Consider the following 19,586-nt stretch of genomic DNA (forward strand, 5'->3'; position numbering starts at 1 on the left):
GATGCCAGACCCATAAAGCTTTGCAGGTAGAGAAGCTGGGGGTTAACCCATTTCAACTAACCTTAAGGGGAAATGATACCAGGTGACTCTGAAATCTTAGCGTTATTGGGAATTTTAAACTAGTGGACAGTATATTCTCTCCTGACCTTCTCCTGCTGTTGAAGGACTTACAGATGGACCTTTGTCTGGTGGAGGTACCAGATGGCTCTCCAGTTGGCTTCCATGTTATTGACATGAAATGAAAGGGAGTTGAAATGGACCGAGTCCCTACCCGAGGTGTCAGGATTCCCTGCAGTGGCCTGGTCCTCTCTGGGGCAGGAGCACTGAGAAGATGTCTGCCCAGGCCTTGTTAGGGCACCATTCTGGTGTCAATGGCCTGCAGTCTTCGTCCCCGAGGGTCTCGTTAGAGTGAGGCCCTGGTGTGCTTTGAAATCCACACATACAACATTACTGCGCCGCAAACTCCATCTGGTGCGTTTGCTGCCATATTGTCAAAGGTGCTGGGGTTCAGACCAGTAGCTGCTTTGGAGGCAAATGTTTTTACCTCTCTGCCTTCTGAGGTTTTCTAACTTTATCAAGCTCAGGAGTAGCAGGAACTGTGCCATACGTTTCACGGGAACAGTTGAAGAACTCTGGCCCAAAGTCACTTACATTTGCCAATGAAAACAACTGCTGGGTGCTTATTAAGTGATAGAATAATAGCGATTTTGAAAGGATATAACTCTTGGGGGCAAGCAGTTTTCTCATTTGGCAATGTAAAGGTTATGAAATAGAATTTTGAATTAAATATAGAGAATAGGGATCTTGAAAAACCAGTAGACAGATTTTTGCCAGTCTCTTGTTTGCACAAAGGAGAAGGGAGAAACCTTAAATACTCAGTCTTGGGTTTACTGCTGTTTTGCTTAGGATGGGGACTCTGTCGTAGATGGCTTTTCCGAAGTCTGCCGTAAGGTAGTTGGAAGGAAACCAACATCTCCTATCTAATAATAATATTAATAGATAATATTTGCCAGGTGCTTATGAAATAGGTATGTCCTCCTCCATCCCCATTTTACCGTTCAGCAAACTGGAGTTTGAGTGTCCTGCTCCGTATCAGAGCCGGGCCTGGCATGTGGGTTCCCCACACAGATGCTTGTCCCTCTGTACCACGCCTCACTCTGCCTTGCACATCCCATAGGAGAGGAGGACGCATTCTCTTGTTTAAAAGTGATTTCAGGACACCCTGGTGACCCTCTGCACCTGGAGGTCACCGGACGAAGAGCTCCCCAGCATACAGATAGGCAGCCCAGCCCCCACTTACTCCTAGGCTGTGTGGGGCCCCCTGTGGGGGCCAGAGCAGCTGCTGTGGTAGACACAGCCTCTCCTCCCCGTGGTCAGCCCCCAGCACCCACTCCCCCCAGACATCCTGATCACAGCAGCAGACAACCATGATTACACAGAGAGAATCCCATCGGGGTGGGCGTGTCTGCCTTGATCCTGGTGGTTCTCGGGGGGCTGCTGCTTCTAGCTCGGCAGAGTCAGAGGAGACCCTCCCAAGATGCAGACAAAAGATAAACATAGGAGAGAGAAGACCCACCATTCAACAAGTTAGAACATTGGAAGTAAGATCAATGACACTGATAGGTTCTAGAAGAAAATCTGGGCATAATAAGTTAGGGAAGCAGTCTGCTGAGAATGTTCAGGGTATAAACATGGTTTGGGTGCAGGAAAATGTCTGGGTTGGTGCTATAGCAGCTCTTGCGGTAATTTCACTCCTCCCTACCACCCGCCCCCCCAAAAGTGATTTCCGGATGCCTGATGATTTGTGTGATCTGTACTGGTGGCCATATCAAGGATATGATGACTTCTTGTGGTATCATGTCAAGGGCTCTAAGAAGGGCTCTCTAATTCCCGAAGCCTTCTGCAGTGCCACGGACGGAATGATGGTGTTAAAATGGAAGGGACGACCCTGAGTTTTTATTGGTCATTTAAACTTCAGGATTTGTTTAATTTTTATGATTCATCTTTGAAAGCACTAATAGGTGAGCAGGAGGCTACCTCGGGACTCAGGACACTGCTCATTGATGTCACCCCACTGGTCTTCAGAGGTGGGTTTTGTACAAGATGGGATGTACCAAAAAAAAAGTACAAAAATACATACAGATTTACTTTTGGTTTTTAAAAATCCTATTAAAAAGGCATATGGGTGTATATATAGTGAGTTAGAAATGTAAGAAAAAACTCTTTTTTTTCCTTAAGTGAGGCTTAAATGTTTCTTTTTCTTTAAACAGACCAATAGCATGTGTTTTACCATGAAAACATCCTGTGTGCGAAGAAGATACCGAGAATTTGTGTGGCTGAGGCAGAGACTCCAAAGTAATGCATTGCTGGTGTAAGTGATTTAAATAAGAGATACTGAGGAGACTTTATTATTACAGCCAACATTTAAAAATTTGTCGGGCATTAAGATACATCATATATGAAGGATTTTGTAGGCTTTCTTCTTGATTGCAATATATAACTTGAGTTAGTTTTGTAGCTACCACATCTGAATTCAAAATTTACCACTTGAATTTCCCCAGCTGGATATTGACCGTGGAAGGTCTAAAAATGTTTAAAAATGGGTTTTTCTTTAAGTTAATTGATTTTCTTATATCCTTATTATGTAACTATATGTGCCATATTGTACGTACACAACTATCTGATAGTTACATGACAATTCTCACACGTAATTTGCTTTCACTAAACCACCTTGATTTGATGATTTAAAATTTTTTTTTTCTTTCTCATAAGACAACTACCAGAACTTCCATCTAAAAACCTGTTTTTCAACATGAATAATCGCCAGCATGTAGATCAGCGTCGTCAGGGGTTGGAAGATTTCCTCAGAAAGTAAGTGCACAGAAGCTCTTGTGGCCAGACAGCAGTTGTGAGCAAAGTGCTTTGCATGAGTGAAGTGTCTTTTAATTATGTGGGGGAGAAGATCCAGGTTGGAAATGCTAATGATGATCTTCTAGAGCCCGGCTCCGTAGTTCATTTCCTATATTAGAGTGCCATCTTGTGGCTTATCTCATACGGTGCACATCCGGGACTGCATCTTCTAGAAGGAAAACAATGAGCTAATTGAGTTTGGTAATAAATGTGCGTACAGTCCCTGAAGCTGCAAATAAGAGCCAAATTACTTGGGAGTTTAGCTGACAAAAGTAAAATTTGCCAGGAGGCAAACGAGCCTTATTAAGAAGGTACTTCTTAAAAACTGTCTGTATTTACCACACTTGGGACTGATGGACCAAAATCAGCTCCATGATGGGCTGCTAGTGAATACTTTCCTGGGCTCTTCTAAGGAAAAAGTTTAACTGTGTTCTTTGGAGAGAGTGTTTTATAAGGGAGTAGTTACTGGTGTTTGAATAGTCTGGGTTATTAACTCTGGATTGCTTGCTGATGCTAGGTACTGTGGTTAATTTAACTCGAATTTGCACTACTGTAATTTCTCTTTTTTTCCACTCTGGAATGCTAGAATACCCATGCCATGAAACAGCACATTGTTTGCACTCAGACGCTCGGGCCGAACTTCCTGGGTTCAAATCTTGGCTCTGCTATTTACTGGCTGGGCTTGGGCAAGTCTTTCACCTGCTCTGTGCTTGCATTTTGCCATCCATAAAATGGGGTTAATAATAGTATGTGCTTCGTAAGTTGTTGAGAGGAGTAAGTGAGTTGATGACAGTAAAGCACGCACATCGCTTTGGCATGTAATGTGTGGTTTTGACCATTATTATTTTAATTCACTTAGACATGAAATAGCTTTGAGCTAATTTTTTGAACTTCTTATTTTATAGATTAGGAAATGGGCTGAGTCATATGACTACTGGTTAGAGGCAGGGCCCAGTTTCCTAAGCTCCCTTTCTTTTTCTACTGACTTCAGGATCTTAAGTAATGTCCTTTGGCGTTCACTGCATGGTCCCTTAGAGCTAACCTGAAATAATATAATGCCTTCTCCCCATATGGCTCACTCATAAAGGATTTGGATATTAAGTATGCACATGAATATTAATATTTATTTCCATTAGGTTGATATAGTGTCTTTCTTTGGAAGGGGTCGTGGAGACATACAGAAACATCCAAGATTATAAATTGAGGAAGGGCCAGAAAAGAAGAAGCCAGAGGAATAAAAATGACAAGAGACCAGAAGAACCCATTAAGTGAGCCAAGTCCTCAGGATCCGTTATAGTGGTATTCTCTTGGATATCACAGGCATGACAGAACAATGGCCTGGTCAAGTTTTTTCTGCCCATTCCCTTCGGAGACAGCTCTGATTTTAATTGTTGTCTCTCTGAGACCCAGGTGGCTGATGGCGTCTCCCTTAAGATGTGGCCCACGAGTCCAAGTTTGCCAAGCGGCCTGTCAGTGCAGATGCTGCTCGGGGGAGCCACAGACTGGCCATTGGCAATAAGGCCTGGAGTGGGACAGCCCTATCCTGCAGTCGCTGTTTGCCCTGGGAAGCTGCTTGTCTTCTGTAGAGAAGTCTCCTTATTGGAGGTCAAAGGATAGCATGTGTCTCTGTATTTATACTGTGAGTTAAGCACAGGGCATGTGTTTTTGACCAGGAATCACTTCACTTTTTTTTTTTTTTTTTTTTAAAGATTGTATTTATTTATTTATCAGACAGAGATCACAGGTAGGCAGAGAGGCAGGTAGAGAGAGAGAGAGGGGAGGAAGCAGGCTCCCTGCAGAGGGGAGAGCCTGATGTAGGGCTCGATTCCAGGACGCTGGGATCATGACCCGAGCTGAAGGCAGAGGCTTTAACCCACTGAGCCACCCAGGCGCCCCTACTTCACTGTTTTGAAAACGACCTTCCCTTCCACAGCTGATCTACCAAATTAACGGCTGAGTGAGGCCACTTGGCCGCAGAGCGGGCAGGCGTGGGCTTGGTTATTTTTGCAAACTGTGCCACTTGGCTACTTGTGGACAGCATTCGTTCGATGTGGACATCCTAGCAGAAGGGATCCTGGATCAGGAGCTTGAAGGGCTGGATTCCCAGGCTCCCATGAATCACAGCTCCTAAGTTTGTTCTGGCTATCTGACCTCAGAAAAGCCCCTTGATTCTTGTGTCCTGCCTCAGGTTGCTGTAAAGAGTGCGATCATGAAACGCAGGTGCTGCTTGAGATCATTAAGATGACACTTGGAAAGGATGCTGGAAACCTATTTATTGTCTACTCGGGGCCAAGCTGGGTCCTGGGGAAATAGGATCCCACACGGTGGACCCAGATCCTTACTCTCTTGAAGCTTCCATTCTGGTGGGAAAGTACTGTATCCATGTCAGGGAAAAATTAGGTCTGGATGGTCACCCAGAAATGCAGTCGTGGAGCAGACACCGAGTTCCCTAGTGTCGTTATTTGTTCCACTACAGTGTGTGAACGCTAGTCTCCAAGCTGATGGGGTTCACATTGAAGATAAAAGCTGGTCCTTCTACATGGTTGGAGCTTGAAGGAAGCAAGAAGTCTATACTACCACCGTTTGGATTGAAGCCTGACCTAAATGGCGTAGACACTGTGGCTGCTCCGGGTCCTCCTGACCCTCCATTCTATGCCCCCCGCATTCTGACACCTGGCGGTCCCGTTCTCTGTCCAGTTTGTGTAGAAGTAGCAACCTTGCAGGTCGTCGCCCCCCCCCCCCCGGGACCTCCTCAGCCCCAGCCCACTTGGGGAAATTGGATATGGCATGCAGCTCTGCCTTCTCGGCGCTGGGTCCTGACCCCAGTGTGACATACCCCCAAGGCCCCATTTGCTGCCCGTTAAGGAAGGTCACTATCAATAGCCCACACTGCAATTTTTTTGTAACTTTAGGAACTTGAGAGGGAAGACACCCTAACATTAAAATGGGAAATATGCTTGTGTTGTAGATTTTTAACATGTATTTTTCATATCTGGTTTTTATGGAGGTTTTGAAGTTATGAACCAAGAACAGTATGTATGTTCAAACCCTTTGAAACAAAATGCTGCTGTCTCTGCCCATATGTGTGTTTATAAGTATATATTTGTTTTTTTACCTTAAGGTGAAATTATATATCTTTAATAACAAAGTACATATCCAGGCCAGTCTTTATAAAGGAGTTGGGAAGTTGTTTCTTTGACTAGGCACCAAATAATAAGTCATACCATTTATTGAACACTTGCTCTGTGTTTAGCTTTTTACATGTTTTGTTTTATCTCCATTTCTACAATAATATTAGGAATTGGGTATCATCTTGATTTTATAGACAAGGAAATTATAGGAAAGGTGGAGGCATCTATTAATTCCAGGAACTGGCAAGTTTATAATTAGTGGATCTCTTAAATGCTAGCTAAATTTGGTCAGGATGATGGTGACATTTTTCAAATACAATCATTTTCTCTCAATCTTGGCTATAATTGCCCTTTTGGATTTTTACCCCCTGGCTAATTGTAAATTTTAAGTCTCTTCTATGAATAGTTATGGAAAAAGAAAGTTATAGACTAAAATTACAAAGTGTTGGTAAGTCACCAGCTATAAACATGGCAGTCCTACTAATTAATGTTTGATTCATATCGCGATGGGAGACAGCTTTCCTTCTTTACTGAATTCATCCTGTTAATATAACTATATATACCTCAGTGTAGACTTTTGTATTACAGTTTTCTATTTCTTAAAAATTTAAGGAATATTATAGTTTTTTTTTTTTAAAGCATGGAAACACTAGTTTCTTACACACACACACACACACACACACACACATCTTTATAAGTCTTTGTGTTCAATAGAGGGCACCATAGCACAGATCATGAATGTCTTCAGTGAAGATTTGTAGGTTTTATTTATTTTTTTTCTCTTGGTAAGAGGTAAACAGACTGAATTAATTTTTTTTCCCTACATCCCAGTGCTAACCTTCCACACTCTATACACATATGTATATATCATTATATTGGGTTCAGTAGACAGGGCATCCTTAGTTAGGATTAAGTGGTTTTGCATAGCTATATATTGTTCCCAACTGAACTAGTATATAATACACCTAATAAAATCATGTTGAGGAAAACCAGATTTCAACTGTGTCCAGTTCAAGTGAAAAACAGGATTTGCTTTGTTTAGTTTAAAGTTGTTTGGGGGGAAAGGAACAACTTTTGACTCATGTTGTAAATATCTTTTCAGACATTTCTTTAAAATTCTAGAGGCTGTTTTGTGCTCTTTTTATAAAGCCTTGAAAATTATATACATTTACTTTTATGGAAGCTTATAAAGATGACATTTTATTGACCGTTTTACAAAGTACTCTTTGTATTAAGCTTGAAGTTGATTTTCTGCTATTAGATTTATTGGTGGAAAATGTGGCACAAATATGACTAAGGTAAAAATAGAATTTAATATTATGACGCTGGCAGTCACAACATTCTGTGAAATACAGTAAACCAGATATTCCTTAAAAAAAAAAAAAAGCTATGCTTACCAAACCAGATGGAAAAATACTTTCAAAATTTGGTATTTTTAACTGCGAGATAAAATACCTGAGAGTAAAAATTATGAATATGTTAAAAGATTTACTTTGCTCATTTAAAACCCATCCCCATGGAGCACAGTAGCATAAATTTAGCCAGCCAGTCAGAAAGCCTTCCAGTAACCAAAACCGTGCCTAGCGGGGGTCCTATTTTTGCACTCCAGGACCCTGTGGTTGTTCAGATCTGGTCTCCCTGGGCCACGGGCCACTGGGCCACCGGAACATCCTTCCCACGTCAGTATTGTGAGCTGGGTGTGTGCGGGCTGGGCTCCCTCTTGCTTTTCTCCGTCATGTCCTCCAGATGGCAGCAGTAAGCAGAAAAGAAAACACTGGGAAATAATGAGTCTAATGTACAGTAAAATTGGAAATTGAATTATAGCTCAAGAAAAAGGACAGTAGCCTTGAGGTCCCAATCAGCCTGGACTCTGATCACTTTTGTTTGCTGTACCCATGTGTTAGGTTACTAGCAAGTTAATAACCGCGCGTGAGCAGTTCAAGGCTCGGTAGAATTGCTTTAGACATGAAATAAAGCTAAAATGAATTTGTGTCCAATATCATTGGCATTAGTGCTCATTACTTTTGTGGTGTAATGCCTCGAACCATCTAAAATCAATTTTAAAGATTACCTATTATTTTATAAAGAAAATAAAACACATTTCCAACAGAAATAAAGCAGTGAGCGTAATCCTATGAGCAGTTACTTGTGCGTGGCTGGCAGGAAAACCACTGACAGGACATGGGAAACTCCGTGCAAACTTCACAGCGAACGCAAGTTAATATTAATGGGTTGTTGCCTTATAAATCTTCTCTTGATTTGAAGTATTTAAAACAAGAGTGGTAAACATTTGTAAATGTAGAAAATAAATCTCAAAGAGCAGTAAAAGGGATTTACTACTTTACTACCTGTACTTGGTAAATTAATCTCTACCATGTGATTTGGTCATCTTCTGGGAGAAGCCAGGGCAGAGGACATGGAGGGGCGGGGCAAGTATTTAGCTGCTTTGCTGGAGATTTTGCCCTTTTAAAAGGCACAAAAGTTTAACTTTTCCTTTTAGTAGGCCAGTAAAAATATTTTCCCAAGCCACACTTGGGAAGCCTGTTGAGGCTAGATTTTTGGCTGTGATCCTATACACGTGTAGACTTTTGCCTTCTTGAGGAAACAACTCTGTTTTATTTTGGAGAAAAGGAAATCTTCTAGTGACCTTGGATTTTAAGTAAATTGACACGAATGGCCAAAAAAGATTTACTTTTCTAATTATTTGTGTAAAAATGCAGAATATAAGGGAAGGTTCGTTTGGTCTGAAATATATAATCTGTTTCATAGAGTTCTCTGGGCAAAATCCCACGTTGGACAAAATTATTCTCAGGTTTTCATGTTTTAGTTTTGTCCCCTCTGTCTGGTCTGAGTGCCTCATAATAGATCATTATTGAACTATTCATAGAGAAGAAATGATCATATGTCAAAATTTTTCCTAGAAAGGTAAAACCAGTTTTTATTTAAAAATAAGGGTGTACATTGACTTAATTTCCTGTTCTGAGACATGCACTTCCGGGGGGGGGGGGGAAGCCTACATTTGGTGTTAATATAAATGTGAGCAGGTACAGATTTGCTGGAGTCATTTTTTAGTTTTCCATATAGTTCTGATGCACTGGTTGAAGTCTGTACTCACTTTGTAAACTTTGACCTTGAATGTGGGAAGGCTAGTATGTACTTAGCACAAAATTATCGTATTTTAAGTGGATATATGGTAAAATCTGTTGGAGCAATTTTATTTGGTGGCTTATTTTAACAACATAGAAACACAGTGCCACAGAAGATTATGGAGATTTCTAGTCCATCTTAGGTTTTCAAAAAAAGCCACTTCTCAGATCAGCCCTTGTAAACATGTATATAAGCACACTTGTAAAGTTTTAAAATGTAAAACGTGCTGAGAGACGTATTGGCTTTTTAATATAGTTTTTAATAGTCGTTGAAAGTTTTGATGTTTCATGACAGCGTCGTCAATAAAGATCACAGAGCAGACCTACTGGTTGGCAGTAAAAAAAAATTTTTTTAAGTAGCATACATTTCTATGACTACAAGCAAAATCTTTCCGTAATTAATCCACATGGTCATAGCAGATGTTTAAATTGAAGAAATGCCCTTGAAGTTATTCTTTTAACAGATGTTCTTAACTATTAGCTTCGTGTTTTTACTCACCTAAATTTCCAAATAATTGAATACAACTTAACATATGCTTTCATCCTTTTAATAAGCAGAGTCTGTAATTGACGCAGAGTTTGCCACAGTGGAGGGACCACTTTGGTGGCACCTTTCTAACGTTTTGTTCTCTCCCTACCCTCTAATCGTCCGTCCCCGACCACCTCTCATTGCTCCTCTCTGCTTTTGCCCCAGGGTCCTGCAGAATGCACTCCTGCTCTCCGACAGCTGCCTCCACCTCTTCCTGCAGAGCCATCTGAGTTCGGAAGACATCGAGGCTTGCGTTTCCGGGCAGACTAAGTACTCCGTAGAAGACGCCATTCACAAGTTTGCCTTGATGAACAGACGTTTCCCCGAAGAAGATGAAGAAGGAAAAAAAGAGAATGATATAGATTATGATTCGGAAAGGTATTTCCTTGCATTTCGACGGGATGCGTATGTGTTTGTGTAACACAGAGTGCACATACACGTGTGTCTAGAGATATACACACACTTCACTTTTTTGTTGATGTAATACTAAGATAATGAAAAAATTAATTGACTGAGATTTTATTGAGCTGTGACAGCTCATCATAGCAGTCTTCACACACACCTCCACACTGAATTAATGAATGCAGTGGAAATTCAATTATCTGCATTCTGATTATGTGACTTTCATTTAGTCAGACTTGAATTATTCGTGTTTAAATTATCTAGCTAAAAAAATATCCAACTGCACTCCAAATGGCTAATTAAAAGTCCAAATTTCCTGTCTCTCTTTGTGACTGGAGATAATTAAAGTTCTCCTCTGTTACTCAGGCTTTGAGTGTGTTGTGAAAACCAATTTCCTCTTTTTATTATTTTCCCCCTCTCTTCTTTTCCAGTTCATCCTCTGGGTTTGGACACAGTAGTGATGACAGCAGTTCACACGGATGTAAAATGAGCACCGCTCCGCAGGAATCCTGAAAAATAATTCCAATGTTACCATCTTAGGAAGAGCAAATGGGATCCACTCATGGAGAAGAAAGCTTGCTAATAATATATCCTTACCTAAAGCTCACTGTCATGACATTAGGCATTTAAATTCTTGAAGACGTCAGGTTGTTTATTAGTGGCGTTGTTATGTTGTCTTATTTAGGCTAAGCTTTTGTAAAAAGCGAAAAGGCCTGTGAATGCAAGTCCCCCTGAGAGGCAAACATTGTGGGTTAAAAACAAGATCCTGCCCTGGAATGAAACGATAGCTACGTTTAGAATAACCTACTTGGTTTTACTCAGTTTTAAAAGACAGCTATATAGATAGCCTGCATTTAAAAATTCAGAGTGCATTCCTTGTTGTATCAGTGGGACAGCGTTCGCAGAAACGCGGCCTCTATGATCTTAACTGCTGTGAAGCCTGACGGCATAGGCCAGGCCGCCTCTCTCAGACATGTGGCTGACGTCTTGTGGGCACCTCCCCTGCCCTGGGAGAGACACTTTGCTTTTGGTTATTTGAGATATTCTGAGACGTCTCACCTTTCCAGCACTTTATGTCACACTTAGATGGAAAGTGCATCTTATGAATAGAGACATGTTAAAATAATGTTGATGTCTTATACAAAAACAGAAGTAGCGCTAGTCATGTTGCTTATATTTGCAATCTAGAGACGCAGAAATACATTTTCATGGTCCAGATTCACACATGGTTTCTGGAAACAAATAGTTTTCATTATCGTTGTGTGATTAGAATTTACGGGTTAACTATTTTCTGACTAAATGTGCAATTTCTTATCACTAGATAACTTCCAGTGTCAATGATGGTCACTTGTCACTTATTTTGAAGTTATAAGTGGGATCTTCTAAAAATTAGTAAGTTTATCAATAAATAGTCCCATAATTTTGAAAAGAATGTCAGCTTGCTAATTTAAGAATTCTTCATTTTTAAAAAGCGCTTTCTTTTAAGGCATCTGCCTGAGGACTGGTCATTTAATAAAATGTCTTCTTTTTTAGTGGCCCAAAGATAAAAGGTCTTAGATAAACTACACTGAACTTCAAATTTCAGATGAGGCAGCATTTTCTTGAGATAATTATCCAAGTTTCTTCTTCGTTGAATGGTACGAAATATCTCTGAAACCACTGGGAAGATATTTTTACGTAACTGGAATAACTTGTTGCTTTAATTAAATGTTACCTCACCTCATTTTATTTTAACTGGGAGTTTAAAAGTTACCATATTATTAAAAAGTCTTTGAAACACTCATAACTAAGAACAGAAAAAAATTCAATTTAAAATAAGAATGATCTTACTTTTTCCTTCTTTTTGTTTGGTCCAGAGTATTATTGAGCTTTTGTGAATATTTTGATTTAGTATATCCTGTATCTTGTTACTTTATCATCTAAGACTCATTGTTTTAGTACAGGAGGAAAAAAGAGTTAGCAATTTCTTTTTCTCTTGCTAACATGTAAAGTTTGCCATCCAGTCATTTAAGAGCAATCCCTAGCTTCCTGGGCAATATGTATTTGAATTCACATTATTTCTGTTTTACAGCAGTTTTTGAAAAGCATGTAGTGTGCCACCGATTGTCATATTATTTTTAGATGATGTAACATAGCCATCAAAATTGATATTAAGTATGCCTAATACTGTGGTATGTAAACTTCACAAGATCATCGTTTTCACATTAAACATGAAAAAAATAAGTTCAGTTTGTTGGATCACTTATTTTATACAAGAGGATATATTTCTTCTGACTTACACCTAAATTCAGTGTGTTTTTGAACAAGCCATAAATTTTAATGAGAAGCTTTGGTAGGATTTGGTTTAAGAGTCACTATAGTTGTGCACATTTGAGGCTTTTAGCCTTGGTTTGGTGGTTGTGATATCTAACCACTGGCTTCTTAAAACTGATTTTCTGGAGCTGAGATATTTAGGTGAACTTCAGCCCCCAGTGGCTTTTTGGCTTTTTTCTAGTCCCTTATATTTCTCTCGTGTATTTTTCTAAAGCTTTCTTTAGGAAAAGAACATAATTCCTAAGTAACTAAATTAAATAGATGTTTATTTAAAACTATCTTTAATGGAACTTAAATGTAAGGAATTCTAATCTTGGATGCTTTATGATTTCACATACAGCAAAACTGTATTTCCTCCGTGGCTAATTCTGAAAGGACAAATGATTCACCTGTAAAGCCATTTTATGTGTTTTGTTTGAGAACTGATCTTATACATAACCCAGAGGTGTCGACAATGAAAGTCAACAACCTGTTACTTAGGGCTTTTTTAAAATCTCACTTGGAAGAAAGTGATTTAGATGGCCAGTTAAAATTTCAAGTTTTAAAAATTACTGAGGAAGAACAGAAATGTTTATCTTTAAGTAGTTGTGACACTTAAGATATTAAGTATTTTGTAGGAGCTTTTCAAGTCTAATGCACATTTTATTGAATAATTAAATACAAACAAGTGATATGCCATAACCTGACTGTAGTAAGGTAAAAGAATAAAATTTCTTTTATGGCTATTAAGAACATAACCAAATTCATTTAGCCTAGGCACAATTACCGTTATATCCAACAGCAAACTGAATGCTCTTTCGAACTCAGTATGTTTTTTTGGTGCCTTAAGGATACATCATTATTGAGCTACTGTGGTACAAATACGTTTTTCAGTATTTCAGCTATAAAAGAGAAGATCCTTTTCCATGAAAGGTCTCTACAGTTTTAAGACAAAAGCAACAAAACAAAAGCTTATTCTGTTTCTAAATAGTTTTCTTCTTAATATTTAAATTGCTTGGTCCTATGAATTCAATGTAGCATCTTTTCAATGGAGAAAACCATTTATTTCAACATAATTTTCTCTTTTTGTTTGGAATATAGACCTTCTCTCACTTTATTATATATAAACACAGTTTCAGAAAGAAATGCCATCAGAAATTAATTACCCCAGTTGGACATTCAAAGCATAGATACAATTTTCTTTGCAAATAAAGGTCATAAGACATTAATACACTGTAATAGAGGGGGTTCAAAAATTGTAGAAGAAGTAAGCAACCATTATCTTCAAAATTTGAAATATTTACAAAAGATTTTGCCTCTGTTCTTTGCCAGATGCATCTCACAAACGAGTAACCATTGTCCCTTCAAGTCAGACACAATTGCTCTTCACTCTTGTTGGAAACTTTTTTAGATCATTCTTATGAACACCGCATTGGACACTAATTTATTTTAGCTGCGCAAACTCTGGTAGTGAATGATCCTTCTCTCTTTCTCTAAAATTCCGAAGACTTCTTTTTCAAAGATACCGAAGAGAAGAGGAAAAAAAAAATTAAGCTACGGTTTTCTGCTGAATGTCAACTCTAGTCTAACGACACTATACAAATGGCTTATTATGCTAAAGAGGAAAATACCCTTTCTCTCCCACACAGAAGTGTAGATGCATCCCAAACCCCACACCGCTAGTCTTTGCTGCTGTGGAGGCACAGCACGGGCGTAACTTGTGGTTGTGTTTTTGTTAGTTTCTTACCTCCGGGTCTTCTTTATAGCTTTGCCCCCACCCCACTGGCGGTGGCGCTCCCGCCGCTGCACCCTCGACCGCCCGTTGGCTGCGGCGCCTCGGCGGCTCGCGCACACTCCCCCGCGCCGCGTCCCGCACACGCGCGCTCCCGCCTCCTCCCGCCCCGGAGCTCCGCCGGCGGCGGCGGCGGCGGCTGCGGCGGCGACTGGGTGGCAGGTAGCGAGCCAGCCGGCCTCGGTCCGGTAACCCATGGCAACCGCCCTGGTAACCCATAGCAACTGCGCTGCGGAAAGAAAGGGGGGGGGGAAGAAAGAAAGAAAACCCGGTGGAGGGGGGCCGTGGGTGGCGAGAGGGAACAACAACCGCAAAAAGACAGCGATTTACAGCGGAGACCTGCAGCGCCTGCTCCCCTGCCCCACCTGCGGCCAACGTGGGCACCGCGAGGCTCCCTTCCCAATGTGAAAATGACAACTCGGGCTGCCTGAAAAATAATAAAAAAATGAGAATGGGGACCTCGCGGGGGTGGGGGGAGGTTGGTGTGGCAGGGAGCTTTGAATGGTAATGCCTCCCCCCCCCCCAACACACACCTCGCCCCGGGGCTCCGGGCTCAGTGGTCTCCTGGGGCCCCTGGGGTTTGTGAGCGCGCGTGGAGCAGCCACCCCGCCGCTCCGGTGGGTTTCGGGGCGGCTGGGTCGGGGTCGGCCGCGCCGGAGCCGGAGCCGAGGGAGGCGGCGGCGGCCCGTGGTTGCGCGGTCTAGACCCGAGTCTTTGTTCTGCAGATGGTCGCAGCGCTGCGGCCTCCTTGCCCGCCCCGGCCCAGCCGGCCGGCGCAAGAGGGGACGATGGCATGCTGCCCGGGCCTGGAGGCGGCGAGGCCTGGCGGGGCCGCGAGCGCCCCGGGGTCCGGCGAGGGTGGGGCACAACCCGAGCGCTCCCGTGTGTGTTATCTGTGGCCGCACCGCACCCAGCAGTTAACCTCTTTCTTCTGCTGTCTCCCCAGGACCTTAAAGCCTGCCGGGCGGACGCGCGGTCGCCTGAACTCGCCGCCCCCCGTTTGGAGAGGGAGGGGACCGTCGCGCTTGGTGGCGGGACTGGGCCTCTGGGTAGAAGGGCGTGCCTCCGGGTCCAGAAACGGCCCTGGGTCGGAGTTTAATGTCTGTGTGTGCGGGGGAAAGGAGGGGGGGTGAGGAACAGGCGGGGAGACACCAGTGGGCCGCCTCTTTAGGCTGCAGTCTCAGAAGAGGGGCTGTTCGTCGCCTGGAAAAAAAAAAAAAAAAAAAAAAAAAAAAAAAAAAAGAGCGCGCGGCCGGTGATATAACCCGGTGCAGGACCGCCGAAGGACAGAGGGGGGCGCTGCCGGGCCAGCGCCGTGGCGGCGGCTGACCACCCAAGAACGCGCCGCCTGGGGTCTGGCGAGTTGTCCGCCTGGTGGAGTGGTGTTAGGGGTTCCTGGTGGAAGGAACCTACGCCGCGCATAGATTTCCGTCCGTGTTTAGGAGTATCGTCTTCTTGCTCGAGTATTCGCAGAACCTCCCGGCCCTCAACGAGAAGATGACGCAGGAAGCATGGGGACTCGTTCCATCCAATACAGAGCACTTAGGCCCATGCAAGTCCATTTTATAAGAAAATGTACTGGAGTGAAGACCCGCCGCCCTAGGAAGGTGAAGTCCACAGTTCTAGGTCTAGTTCAAATGAGCTGTGATTCCAAACTCATTTTGATGTTTTAAAAAGAAAAACGTTTGACCCGGATGATTTTTGAACTCCTTGGATTTCTTAATCCTCAATGATTTTCCCTCTGTAGATGTGTACCAGTTACTAATCCAAATAGCAAAGCCATCAGCAACATCTTTTCTGAAGGCAAAGACCTACACAAGTGTAGCACACACTCCCTTGTACAACGTGTGTTCCTGAACAGGTGATTAGATCACCAGTGTCTTACCTAATTTTGCTGGTAGATAAGAGGAAATCTGGCTATGTAGAGAATCCTATTTTAATCTTTTATAAAGAAAAGAATCTTCCAAATGTATATTTTTGCTGCCACAGATTCTAGGGAAACTTGGTTTATTTTCACAAAATGCACGTTCTGAGTTCCACAGCCAGGGAAGCTCCTGGCACAGAGACGGTGTGAACCTTTTGAGGTAAAAGGTGACTACTTGCATGCCTGGGGATTCGTTCAGTACCATCCCAGCCCTATGCATCGTGGTGTACTGGGAGCCCTCTGGTTTAATTTAATTTTTTTTTTAACAAAAGCAATTACAGAAAAGTGCAAATTTAACGTGTGACATTTAACATTTTGCCGTGGCAGGCAGCCTCCACTTAAATGGGGCCTTTCTGCAGAACAACAGGAGCCAAAAGGCCTTGTGTCATGGAGTAATGTAAGACACAATCTGGCCTGCAAACGCACAATGAATCGAGAAGGATTTATGTAATTAATTGACCAGTCTTAACCTGTTATCGTGATGTAAGGAATTTGGAACTCATTAATTTGGGCTCTGACAGATTTCATATTAGAGCTGGCAAATATGGATTGAACCTCTTATTCTTGTAGCAGCTGGAATTTCCATGACAGTGAGGATTAGTGAAGAAGACCTATTGCTGGAGTCAAACTGCCTCTTTGTAATCAGTAGCCCTGTTCTGCATTAAAGGGATAATGAAAAAAAAAAAAAAGAGGTGTATTACCTGGCTGAAGAAGCAGAAGTGTTCACTCTGCTGGTATGTGTGTTGGGCTCCAGCATTTGCAGTCAGATGAAAACATTAATTTCAATCATAAAGTTAGATGGTTTCCTAAGCACCGTGAAAGAATGAGAAGGTAGAGGGGTCTCAGGGTCGGGTTTGGTATTGTTGTCAAAGTTAAAAGGGATGAAAAGACGGAGCCTTTGAATTTCCTCTATGTGAACACAGAGACTGTATGAAGAAGGATCTAGAAGTCCTCTGAGGGGCAAATGGTATTTCTTGTAATGTCATATCCGCAAATGAGCAATTCAGAGCCTTGAAGGAGAGCCTGGCTTTCTCAGGAGCCACTCACTGTCTTCTGCTCAGAGCTTTTTCGTGGGCCTCACAAAACCCAGGATTCACATAATGAGCCTTTCATTGATCATCTAATCTCTGTCCTCTTCCCAGTATGTGATGTCTAGTGAATCACCCCTTTGGAAATACCTAATTTCTTTTTTGAGATTTCAAGAAAACCCAGTAGAAGCCCAACTTCCATTTTTCCCCCTTGACAATCAGAAAATTGCGAGGTTGAAAAAAGGGTCTCCAGATTAAACTAAATGTCTTTTCTTTTCCTTCCTTTCACAATACTTTTCCTCTATTGCTGGGCTATGTGATAAGGTTAATGCACCAACGGCTGTAGAGATCATTAATACAGGAAGATAAGCAAAGTTGCGCATTTAAAACATTTTCAAGGTATCATTTGCCTCCTTTTACCGATAAAGAAGCCTTTGGTAACAAATACAGAAGCAAACACTGAATATTTAACTTTTGGACAGAAAGCCCAATTGATCTTTCCTAACACATTATTCTTCATAAATACTCTCCAAAGTTGGGCACTGCCTGCATTCTTTCACTTGTATATTGCCTTTAAAATTTTTCATTCAAGCAAAACTTAAATTTTTATATAACGAATATTGTTATAATATAAATCTTCGCAAAACAAAAAGATTTCCAGTCCTCCCTTTTTGTGCTGTCAGGATTCCAACTGAATTGCAAAGTAAAACATTTTCTTTTTAGTCAATAATAATGGAATTTGATCTAGCAACAGAGGACTGGGTACAAAGATTTGTTTTCTGATTATCTTGTTAATGACTGATTTCTTCAGCTTTGGTTCCATTTAAATGAATGCATAAAGATAAACACTAGAAATTGGCATCAATATATTAATGTTATCCTTCTCATTGAGAAAGCAAGTAGTTGTTATTGGTATTATTATTTCAGTGGGAAGGCTGTGAAGATAAACAGTTGATATCAGCAAGACTTGGATAACTAATACAAACCATGACAAGAGCGATTAATAGTGTATATAAACACACTTCAAACTTGTATATATGATCTCAGCTCTCACCTACAGATTTCTTTGTATTTTTTTCAAGGGTAATTTGTAAGTTGACAATTACAAGGTTATCAACTCACGTGCTGTGTGTACTGTTTATGTATTGAAAGTATGGAATGGACATATTGAAGCATGATTTGTTAGGGAGAGTGATGACTGGAAGGAAGTCTAGTGAATTGAGTTCTGGCTCTGCCACTAGTACAAACTCAAAGGTGGCCCCCAAGCCCTCTGGACAGCTGTTTCATCATCACCGCTATGAGAAGATTGAATACAGAATGCAGAATGTCTTTAAAGATGTTCATAAGGGTTGTTGTTTTTGTTGTTGTTGTTGTTGTTGTTGTTGTTTTTAAAGGATGTAGGTTGAAGGTTTCCACGGTCAGTTACATTTTAGACACACTGTGTCAAAATTTCACATTAATTTTTCTGCAGGATTTGTTAGTTCCTTTCATATATTAATATACACTGTTAATTTCTTAGATATTTGTGTGTAAGGGGGGCTGGGGTGGGGATGCGGGCTTCTGTATGCAGTTTCCTTAAACTGGTTTGAAGAAGAGAAATCTAAAATTCTATGATTTTTGAGTCTGTAACACTTTGGACCTCTTCCCAGAATGAATAAGGGGCACCTGCTTTCACCTAGGTGCTCCTGAGATAGGGTGTGAGAAATGTGTGATGATAACTAACTAAGAAGGATTCCCCTTCAGAGAGCCAGTTCTAGGAAGAGGCAGGGAGTGTGGTACTAATTTTGAATCTTAGTTTCACTGCTTACAAGATAAGTGGCCAGGGAATAGGTCACTTAATTTTATGGAATTTGTTTCTTCATTTATAGCATGATACAACGTGAGACCAGGTGTGAAGTGCTGATGAAGTCATTGCGCGTTCCCTCTGCTTAGAAGGGTCTTTGCTTTTCCACTTCCCAATCCTTTTTGCTTGGCTCATTCCTACCACTTATTCAGGACTGGTTTTCTGTCTCTTAAGCGCTGATGACTGATGTTGACTCTGACCACACCCACTACACATCAGGTGCCCTTTCTGCAGCAAGATCCCCGACCAACCTCATATCCCACGTGCCTTTCTGGCAGCACTTCTCCCCCTGTTCTGCATGGTGGGTCACCCGTCTGTCTGTCCCTCTGGTCAGGCAGAAGCTCCTAGAAGGAGAAGACTGCCTTTCATCTCTGCCACCTACTCCCTACCACCCAGCACCAGCCTACACTACATTCTGCAGGCAAAGTTGAATTACTGCCATCGGGGTGGGCGAAAGGCCTGCAGACCCTCTTGAAGCCCCTTTCCTGTGGCAGAACCAGCAAAAGAAGAAGAAGAGCTTGGGGAGCGGGAGCAGGTAATTCAGAGATGTTCACCTCCTTGAACTTGGAAACTTTGGTTATCCTGGGGG

The 19,586-nt window shown here is 41.8% G+C and overlaps 1 protein-coding gene across 3 annotated transcripts in view; it reads left to right on the forward strand.

The window, feature by feature from the left end:
* SNX10 (sorting nexin 10) overlaps nucleotides 1-12,341 on the forward strand; it is a 70,541-nt gene extending 58,200 nt beyond the window's left edge. For 2 of the 3 annotated variants that reach the window (XM_004762527.3, XM_004762528.3), the window contains 4 exons: nucleotides 2,271-2,371; nucleotides 2,773-2,871; nucleotides 9,882-10,094; nucleotides 10,550-12,341. In XM_004762527.3, the coding sequence (XP_004762584.1) occupies nucleotides 2,271-2,371; nucleotides 2,773-2,871; nucleotides 9,882-10,094; nucleotides 10,550-10,631 (495 nt within the window). In that variant the 3' untranslated portion in view covers nucleotides 10,632-12,341. Of the gene's footprint in view, nucleotides 1-2,012; nucleotides 2,088-2,270; nucleotides 2,372-2,772; nucleotides 2,872-9,881; nucleotides 10,095-10,549 lie in introns of all 3 variants that reach the window. The other variant, XM_045062806.1, reaches the window with a different exon arrangement.
* Nucleotides 12,342-19,586: the final 7,245 nt, after the last annotated feature.

The sequence above is a fragment of the Mustela putorius genome, unplaced genomic scaffold (assembly GCF_011764305.1).
Source record: "Mustela putorius furo isolate JIRA1106 unplaced genomic scaffold, ASM1176430v1.1 tig00003845_pilon_pilon_pilon, whole genome shotgun sequence".
NCBI classification, from domain to species: domain Eukaryota; kingdom Metazoa; phylum Chordata; class Mammalia; order Carnivora; family Mustelidae; genus Mustela; species Mustela putorius.